At 37.0% G+C, this 10,848-nt stretch overlaps 1 protein-coding gene across 1 annotated transcript in view; it reads right to left on the bottom strand.

The window, feature by feature from the left end:
* BZW2 (basic leucine zipper and W2 domains 2) overlaps positions 1-10,848 on the bottom strand; it is a 78,146-nt gene that overhangs the window by 10,703 nt on the left and 56,595 nt on the right. Inside the window, exons 8-10 of the mRNA XM_004377421.1 lie at positions 7,633-7,803; positions 5,558-5,704; positions 4,170-4,308 (exon numbers count right to left, since the gene is read on the bottom strand). Of these exons, the coding sequence (XP_004377478.1) occupies positions 4,170-4,308; positions 5,558-5,704; positions 7,633-7,803 (457 nt within the window). The remainder of the gene's footprint in view (positions 1-4,169; positions 4,309-5,557; positions 5,705-7,632; positions 7,804-10,848) is intronic.

Genomic DNA, 10,848 nt, shown 5'->3' with positions numbered 1-10,848 from the left:
AAAAAAACCCATAACAAATTATGGAAAACATTGCAAACAACTGGAATTCCAGAACACTTAATTGTGCTCATGTGGAACCTGTACATAGACCAAGGGGCAGTTGTTCAAACAGAACAAGGGGATGCTGCGTGGTTTAAAATCAGGAAAGGTATGCAGCAGGGGTGTATTCTTTCACCATACTTATTCAATCTGTATGCTGAGCAACTAATCCAAGAAGCTGGACTATATGAAGAAGAATGGGGTATCAGGATTGGAGGAAGACTCATTAGGAACCTACAATATGCAGATGACACAACCTTGCTTGCTGAAAGCAAAGAGGACTTGAAGCACTTACTGATGAAGATCAAAGACTACACCTCAACATAAAGAAAATAAAAATCCTCACAACTGGACCAATAAGCAACATAATGATAAATGGAGAAAATATTGAAGTTGTCAAAGATTTCCTTTTACTTGAATGCACAATCCACCCATGGAAGCAGTAGTCAAGAAATCAAATGACATATTGCATCGGGCAAATCTGTTGCAAAAGACCTCTTTCAGTGTTAAAAAGCAAAGATGTCACTGTGAGGACTACAGTCCTCCTGACCCAAGTCATGGTATTTTCAATCACCTCCTATGCATGAGAAAGCTGGACAAAGAATAAGACAGAAGAATAATTGACACATTTGACTCATGGTGTTGGTGAAGAATATTGACTATACCATGGACTGCCAGAAAAACAAACAAATATGTCTTCGAATAAGTACATCCAGAATGCTCCATAGAAGGGAGGATGGCGAGGCTTCGTCTCACATACTTTGGACATGTTTTCAGGAGGGATCAGTCTCTGGAAAAGGACATCATGCTTGGTAAAGTAGAGAGCAAAAAAGAGGAAGACTTTTTACGAGATGGACTGACACAGTGGCTGCACAATGGGCTCAAACATAACTATTGTGAGGTGAGGATGAAGCAGCACTGGGCAGTGTTTTCTTCTGTTGCACATAGGGTCACTATGAGTCAGAACCAACTGGATGGCACCTAACAACAACTGACACAATGTTGCAGCATGTAATTTGCTGATGTTATCATTCTCAGATATTCACCTGCAGATGTTCAAAGATTGGATTTATAAAGACTCTGATAATAAAAGACAATAATAATGAAAACTAAAAAAAAAAAAAAGAAAAGAGGTATTCGACTTACGTCAGAACCGACTTACGATGGAGTCCTCACAATGGAACCCCGTCGTAAGTCGGGGACTACCTGTATAACATAAAATGTGTCATTTTAACCATTTTTAATGTACAGTTCAGTTTGATTAATGACATTCACAATGCTGTACAATCATCACCACTGTCTATTTCTAAAGTTTTTCATCACCTCAAATAGAAACTCAGTACCCCTTAGGTAATTAGGTAATAACTCCCCATTCCTCCCTCTCCCCAGCTCCTGGTAACCACTTTTGTCTCTATGCATTAATCTATTCTAGATATTTCATATAGGTGGGATTATAAAAAATTTGTCCACTACATTTTTAAAAACCTGCTTCAAGGAGCAAAATTTTCCTTATAATAACCAAAAAGAATCTACATCATTAGATAAAAGAAGCAAACAAGATACCATTTGATATTTTTAAAATTTTCATGTACACATGAAATTAATGATTAGTATAATCTTGAACATGTTACTGTAATTCACAGAATTTGTTGCTGCTGGCATTCAATATCCTTTAGACCAGTGGTTTGGAACCAAAAGTCGCAGCATCACCTGGAAGATTGCTACAAATACAAATTCTCAGGCTTTTTCCTAGATCTGCTGAATCAGAATCTCTGGGGAATCTACGTTTTAACAAGCTCTCCAGGTGATCTTCTGCACACTAAAGGTGGAAAAGGAGCACATTAAAACACACTGCTCATCAAGCCTTCCTAGGCATATAAAATATTGAACAAGAACATCCAAATTCCTATAAAAACAAATCAAACACATGTCTCCTAGTACACAAGTGTTTGTTGGACAAAATAAGGTCAAGGTAAAAACCAGTATAAAGAACAAGTAAACTCAGTAACGCTCTTAATAGTGGCATGGAACAATCGTTCTTTGGGGATTCCATGTTCTCAAGAGAAAATACGTAATTATTTCTTTTAGAAAAACAGGTCATACTTATAATACTGAAGAAAATTATGAAATTTCCTACAAACTGATATTTAGTTTTAAAACCTCAGTGATATATTTTAGGCTTCCATTTTTAGAAAAGGTTTTTTGATTTCATTTCCAATAAAAAAACTGATGTTGATACTTACCCTTTCCGTGTTTCCTCGCGCCTGCTCATACTCGACACAGGCCTTGCTAACTTTGCATTATTTAAAACTGATCACCTAGTTAATCGATGACCTGAGGAAGAGCTAATGCCTCTTCTTTTTACTTTGCTGCCTACTTCTTGGGCCCTTTTATTATTTCAGATCAGTGTTCTTTAGCATTTGGGCTGACGAATAGGAAATAAAAACTCACAGCAGCCAGTTTTACTACCTGCCAGTTGTTATAAGAAGTATAATGGGGAGGGAGGTTGGAATTAATGGTTAAAATGAAAAATTTGAAGAGGATTAGGATAGTTCAGATACCACCTAGATGCCATTACCAACAAGAAGTGATTTGTTTATTCTTTTGTAAATTAAGTACAATAATGAAATTGGGTGCTACCCCAGATGAGGTTCAAACAACTATGTCTCAAAAAAAAAGGTAAAGAAAAATAAGTTTTGTTAAAAAAACATTGTTTGGTTCGGTTATATACTAAACGTCAAGAAGGTAAAGTGACCATTCACTATTGCCCAGAAAATGTGCAACTGTCCTATAGGTCTCTCTACCAGTCTTACAAACGGAGCCAGCTGTGGCTAATGTGGGAGGAGTGGCCATTGGCTTTCCCGTCATTCTTATTCTTGGCTCCTGGGTACCATCTGAGGGTTGGCAATATACCTTTAGGTTTGGTTCTGATCGTTCATTTTGGGTATCATTTGGTGAGTCCAGTTTTAGGACATATTGCTATATCATGATCATTTCCAAGAAGACCAAATTTGGCCAGAGAAAAGCACTGATTATAGAAATTCGCTATCACATTCTCCTGCTAATATAAAAATTGTTACTGAGTACCTTCATGCCCTGAAAAAGTAAAATACTACCCCCAAACTTGTGAGCATTATAGATATATTTGAAGAATCTAGATGGCCAATTAAAATTCTTTGTGAAATGTTATTAAACATTTTTTAAATAGCTATTAATAATGTAAAATTTTATATTCCAAATGCCCAAATTTTCATTCAAAGTATACATTTAAAAATACATCCAAGGGAAAAGAAACATTTGGCATGTTTCACCATTTTCATAAGTATGACTAGTTTAATGTACACTTTGGTTTGTCTGATATTACACCATTTATGCAATAGCCTCTAGTAAGCATTTTACAGATGTTCAAAATGTATCATTCCCTAAGTGCTCCTTTTACCCTTCATAAAACTACATAAACATAAACCCAGGCCAAAAAATAGTTCAGGATCATTTTTGTATGCTGTAGGTATTGAGATTGAGATCAGTTAAAACCATAATAGCATTCATCTATTGAAGGCAGTGCCAGTTGTCATGGCAACATAATCCTCACAAATACAATGAAAAGACAGTAAATGTGAAAACCTAAAAATAGCCATTTCCTTGGAAAACTAGGACAATGTCTGGGCCAAACATCTAAATACAAAGTAAAAAGGCCATTTATTTCAGTTTAAGTCAATTTTATGGTACCTGGAAGGGTCTGAGCATACTCTCTATAGGATTTTGATAATCACTACAGTAAGACATAATCTCTACAATTCAAAAACAGACCTAACTATTTTATATAATTATATTCTTTCACCATCCCTATGAAATAGTAACCAGTTCATCACCACAGTCTTCTGGCAACTTCCACCAGTGAGAAGTGCTGAGTGGCCTAATCAGGATGGCGCCTGACGACATGTATTTATAGCACTTTCTGCACCTGTCTATGTGATATGGCTGCCTCCCTAAAATTTGCAAAGATTAGCATCTTTGCAGTCCCCCCATGAATGGTACCCCATATTACTCTCTGCCTTACCTCTGCTTTACCTGTCAAAATGCTTCAACAAGACATAGAAACATAGAGAGGGAACAAGATGGACAAATACCTTTATAAAAGAGAACCACAATCTTCTGAAAGGCTTTCATGAAATGGATGTTGTCATAACAATATTCCTGAACCTTCTGGAGGAGAATCAGCTCTGACTGACCTTGGGAGCTGAACACAGCCAGCAGGGGAGCATATTGCTAGAAAAGAAGTGGGGAGAGGGTATACAGACCATTACATGCATGGGAGAAATCATAACACTAATCTAGAGGTTTGCTTATAAAACATTCACTATCACTCTGTCCAATCAAAAGAAATTCTTTTTATCCTAGCATCTTAACAGATTTTTCTTGTTGCCTCTAAAAGCAGAGACAAATACGAGATTCTGACTCTATCAAAGATGATAGTTGCTGTGCCTTGGCTAACGAATATTGTGAAAATGAGGTTATCTGAGGTTGCTATGAGACCCTCAGTATCTATGGAATGTGGCTATGCTGTTTGATCCTCAGGGCTTTGTTCTTTAGTTCCCTTTGTCACAAACGCCCTTGCCTTCCAGTCATTGATATACATCCATTGTTTTACAACTTACTCAATTCAACACTTATCTCTCCCTAGGGCCTTTCCTGATCAGTTTAACCTGCAATGTTTAGTCGCTACTCTGTTCTCATAAACACTGAGATCTGTTTATCTTTAACTTATATTCTACCTAGTCTTAACTTTCCACTTCAAGAGTAAACTCTGAAGGAAGGATCTAAGTCTTCCACTTGTCTTAACATAATTTTATAGGCAGAGGGCAATTAATAATAACAAAAATACTACCATGTAGAAAAAAATATATAATTTACACAATCATTGATTTCTTCAACCACTCAGATACTTTTCAAATTCTAATGTCAATTTTTGGTTTACTCAAAAAAAGTATTCACTAAGAATTTCTATCATATGAGACAGAAAGAAAGCCAATAGTTGGATTATATTTCTCTTTAACCTTTAAGACTTACATGACTACCACATTTTATGCAAATAACACATGCCTTCTGTGTCTATTTGCTGGTCGCACCCTCCCTCTGTGAGATATTTTTGTAACCATGCTATGTGAATATTTTTTTTTACTGCAACATGTGGACTAGGACTGGCATGGCAGTGCTTGTGAGGGTGCCTTGCAGGGGGGAGGGCGCGGTCAGCAAACAAACATAGAAGGTGTGCATCATGTGCATAAAAATATGGTATTCTGTGGATTTTCTGAAATTTTCTTTTTTTAAATAAGAACTTATCTCTAGATATTTCAGAGGCTCTCACATCTGAAACACTTTCAGCAGTGGAAATTTTGAAATAAAAAAATTATGTAATATATGTTTGGCCTGAGTCTTGGGGGAATGGCATAGGAAGCCCTTTGTCATACTCTTCAGAGCTGGGGTTGGCCTGACTGCTGAGACAGGTCCTTGTTACCTTCAGATGCTTGAGGGCTTGCTCTGCAACAAGTTCCTCCTTCTTGTTCCATTCAACAGCATTCATTATACAGGTCCACAGAAGTCCAATCACTGCTGTTTCCGGAAGATCATTCCTCTTCATTTCTTCTTTAATATAGAGCACCACCTAATATTCATTGAAAAAGGGGTCACAGAGTAACAAGCAGATGGAGAGTTCCTCACTTATTGAATGGCCAGTAAAAGGTTTGGAGAAGATAAATATTCTGCTCAGTTCCTCCCTTCCAAGTACATATTCTCAGATTGCAAGAAGGAGGAAAAACACAATGATTTGTTCTCAAAGCAGATTTTATTTTTACTCTAAAAATTAATAGGCTTAGTTCCACTCAGGAACTGCGGAATAACATGGAGGAAGAAAGAATCTTTGTTTCCTAGGAGTTATTCTTTTACATGTAGAAACCCCTTTGGGTTCAGCAGAGTAGGGATATTTGAACTAGTCTGACTTCCTTGGAGTTTGAAAAAGGCAATAGAGCCGTGAATTTTTACCCTCCTCCCTCAATTTTAAAGTCTTGGGTTTATATAAGCCCATTCTCCATAATTCATGCTTTGTCACTTTTGATGATCCTCAAGCCCCATCTCATTAAAAAGTTAATTCATAAGTAAATAGCAAAGTGCAAAAGGAAATTTTTTATTTGATACATATCAATTCAGCAATACTCAGCAGGCTATTTTCCCCTTAGAATTTAAATATGCAAATTCATCCTAAAATCTGACAGCATGGAATATATGTTTGCCCAACTTACGTCTCTTATAGCAAATTTGTTTGGAATGCTTTTTCCCTTTGAAATAAGATTACACATAGACATTAAGATACTCACAAGTGATTAAAAACCGTAATGTATCTCAAGTATACCACTTTGTAAGTAGTACAAGCTTTTTTTTCTCTTTTCTTAGTGAAAGTATATTGCTTTCTTTACTTTAGGCTTGGGTTGCTGACTGGTAAAACCTGCAAAAAAAGGTGACTTCTCTGTATCTAAAAACATCAAAATGCTTTCCACCCACCCAGAAAATGTTCAAGTTCATGCTTGTAGGAATTTATCCTTCTTGCTGACCTTAATGCCATGAGACTGTGGAATATTTTTTCCTTTAACACCTTCATCTGCTAGACAGTATCAGTCTGGAGTTCTCTAGCTTTAAACCACATGATGTGCCCTGCAGGGCTCAGAGCACATGGAGGGTGGAGAGGGTCAGCGGCTTAGGAGTAAGTGGCAAAAGGAAAGGACTCTACAGTTAATTTTTAGATTGTCATGTAACAGCTTTTTTAAGTTTGGATAGGAAGTTTTCTCCAGGTGCGTGTGCCAAAACAAAATACTGTCATAACTCTACAAACTGATGCAGTGTTTACATGTTGGGGATACACAGCTATTGTAGGTGAGAGCAAACAAGCCACTGGTCTAATTGGTCCTTTCTCATGAATGAATTCAAAATCATCAAATTTTTCTTCTTCAAATTAAAAAAAGAAAAAAAAAAACCACTTGCATATGCATACCCAGCTCGGCTGCTAACCAAAAGGTCAGCAGTTCAAATCCACCAGCCTCTCCTTGGAAACCCTATGGGGCAATTCTACTCTGTCCTATAGGGTTGCTATGAGTCGGAATCGACTCGACGGCAATATGTTTTTGTTTTTTTTTATGCATACCCAGCGATGCACAAAATATTCAGTGTTGATTTCAAACACTAGCCAAATACTTAACCATGTTATATAATCTGCAACAAAGTGGAAGTACATAGTGGCGTATTCTAATAGTGGATAGTCAAATCTATTTCACAGATGAAATATTTTGATAATCATATGAGCCTGGTAAAATAAGTGATTTGTGTGAAAATAACCATTAATTTCTGGAACACTCTAGAATGTAATAAAATGGAAGATTCTGAGTCAATACTTTGCCATTGAGCTAACTTAAATGGTAGAAAAAAGCAGATAAAGTTTACAGCAATCAATATAAAGGAGATCTCCCAAAGGGAGAGAAATCCTGTGCTACATGACCTATGTGATTTCTCCCATGCTAGTGTGTTGCAGTGATATCTGCCCACCTCCTTGATTGGGCATTCCTGAGAAAGTCGCTCCTGGAGCTCCTTCTGGAGTTCCTTCCTGGTGCCCAGGGACTGCTGGACTCGGAGGAAGTCGGAAAGCTCCTTCAGACCTGCATCAGTGAAGTATTTAGCAAAATGATCCACACTCTGTCTGTTAACTGGAAAGAGTTCCTGAAAGAGGAAAAAAAAAGAGAGAGACAGTTATAAGACAAACTATACTATTCCAATTTCAGCAAGCACAAAGGACAGCGTTTTCATATTAAAATAGCACTTAGAATATTTCATATTTGGAAGAAAAGAACAAGGACTTATTTTTAAGAGGATTAAATCTCTTGTATTTTTTATACAGCACTTGCTAAGTAACCTTTAAAATTAGATAGTTCAACAAAGAAAGAAGGAGAAAAAGCTAAGCAACTTAGATAAACTAGGCTTCACTCATCTTTGAACCATTATTTCCTTGTTCTTTTATTTTAGTCAAGCATAGCGTATGTAAATACAGAATTAAATTTGCTAAATCAAATGCACATGTCAAGATAATAACTGAATAATATTTGAAATTTTTCTTGTAAATGACAAGAACAAAACGAAATAATTAGATAATCACATCATTTCCTTAATTATGGGTTAACAGACAAAAATCAGTTTTAGTAATGCTGAAATGATTTGAGATAATATTAGAAAAAAAACAACTGACTATCATCATCTCAAAGACCTCTGTTCACATTGAGAAGATTCTCCTATTATTCTAAAATACCGGCACTGGAGCTAAAGGGAGTTTTGTTATGTATGTTAATGATGGTGGCTCTCAATTAAGTTTACAGCAGATATCTAATCTAAACTCATCCTGCCAACACTTTCATTTATTACATAATTCTCACAGAAGAAGAAGAAAAAGCAATAGACCCTGACTGTTCTCATATTTTTACTTCATTTCCATTTCACCCTCCACAGCTTGGCAGAGTCTCAGTAACACTTAGTCATGTTCTAATCTTGAGTGAGTTTAACACTCAGCTAAACATAAAGGAATTTTCATGTTGTTCTTGTTACTGTTAGGTGCTGTCCAGTCAGTTCCAACTCATAGGGACCCTATGTACAAAAGAATGAAACACTGCCTGGTTCTGTGCCATCCTCACAATCATTGCTATGTTTGAGCCCACTGTTGTAGCCACTATGTGTATCCATCTCATTGAAGATCCTCCTCTTTTTTATTGCCCTCTACTTTACCAAGTATGATGTCCTTCTGCAGGGACTGGTGCCACCTGATAACATGTCCAAAGTACATGCGATGGAGTCTTGCCACCCTCCCTTCTAAGAAGCACTCTGGCCGCACTTCTTCCAAGACAGATTTGTTTGTTTTTCTGGCAGTCCATGGTATATTCAATTTCTTCGCCAACACCATAATTCAAAGGCATCAATTATTCTTCAGTCTTCCTTATTATTTGTCCACCTTTCATATGCATATGAGGTGATTGAAAACACCATGGCTTGAGTCAGGTGCACCTTAGTCCTCAAGGTGACATCTTTGCTTTTTAACATTTTAAAGGGTCTTTTGCAACAGATTTGCCAAACACTTCAATTGATTTCTCGACTGCTGCTTCCATGGGCGTTGACTGTGGATGCAAGTAAAATGAAATCTTTGACAACTTCAATATTTTCTCCGTTTATCATTATGTTGCTTACTAGTCCAGTGGTGAGGATTTTTGTTTTATGTAAAGGCATAATCCATATTGAAGGCTGTAGTCTTTGATCTTCATCAGTAAGTGCTTCAAGTCCTCTTCGCTTTCAATAAACAAGGTCGTGTCACTTGCATATTGTAGGTTGTTAATGAGTCTTCCTCCAATCTTGATGCCCCGCTCTTCTTCATGCAGTCCAGGTTCTCAAATTATTTGCCCAGCACACAGACTGAATAAGTATAGCGAAAGGGTACAACCCTGATACATACCCGTCCTGATTTTAAACCATGCAATATGCCCTTATTCTCTTTGAACAACTGCCTCTTGGTCTATGTATAGGTTACACATGAGCACAATTAAGTGTTCTGAAATTCCCATTCTTTGCATTGTTATCCATAATTTGTTATGATCTACACAGTCGAATGCCTTTGCATAGTCAATAAAACACAGGTAAACATCTTTCTGGTATTCTCTACTTTCCACCAAGATCCATCTGATATCAGCAATGATATACCTCCTTCCATGTCTTCTTCTGAATCCAGCTTGAATTTCTGGAAGCTCCTGGTTGATGTACTGCTGCAACCATTTTTGAATTATCTTCAGCAAAATTTTACTTGTGTGTGATATTAATGGTATTGTTTGATAATTTCTGCATTACTTTGGATCACCTTTCTTTGTAATAGGCATGTATATGGATCTCTTCTAGTCAGTTGGTCAGGTAGCTGTTTACCAAATATCTTGGCATAGATGAGTGAGCACCTCCAGCACTGTATCTGTTTGTTGAAACATTTCAACTGGTATTCTATCAGTTCCTGAAGCCTTGTTTTTCGCCAGTGCCTTTGGTGCAGCTTGGACTTCTTCCTTCAATATCATTGGTTCTTGATCATATACTACTTCCTGAAATGGTTGAATGTTGACCAATTCTTCTTGGTACAGGGACTCTGTATATTCCTTCCATCTTCTTTTCATGCTTTCTGCATTATTCAATTTTTTGCCAGTACAATCCCTCAATATTGCAACTCAAGGCTTGAATTTTTTCTTCAATTCTTTTAGTTTGAGAAATGCTGAGTGTGTTCCTCTCTTCTGGTTTTCCAACTCCAGATCTTTGCACATTTCATTATAACACTTCACTCTGTCTTCCCAAGGTGCCCTACACAGCTTGGCAGAGTCTCAATAACACTTTGTCATGTTCTAATCCTGAGTGAGTTCAACACTCAACTAAGAAATTAAGGAATTTTCATAGCTCTCACATTTTTCAGACTGCTGCAGTCTAAAAAATAGATCCATACTTTTACATTGTTATAATTGCATATATATAGCCAAGGGCTGGGCAGCTCCAATAAAAGTCTTGGTAGAATGATCTGTAATGGGTTTCCCATCATGTGTAGAGACATACTTGAGGGCTTCTACATCATGACTCAAATTTGAATATTCTACATATCTCATCCCATAATTTCACTGATTGAGACATGAGTTTCAAAATGTCAGAACAGACACTGTTCAGCCTGGGAGTGGACAGCCCCGTAAAACCAAATGAGACTAA

Source organism: Trichechus manatus, unplaced genomic scaffold (genome assembly GCF_000243295.1).
Source record: "Trichechus manatus latirostris isolate Lorelei unplaced genomic scaffold, TriManLat1.0 scaffold00050, whole genome shotgun sequence".
NCBI classification, from domain to species: domain Eukaryota; kingdom Metazoa; phylum Chordata; class Mammalia; order Sirenia; family Trichechidae; genus Trichechus; species Trichechus manatus.
The sequence above is the reverse complement of the archived record's forward strand: the minus strand, read 5'-3'. Positions and strand labels throughout refer to the sequence as shown.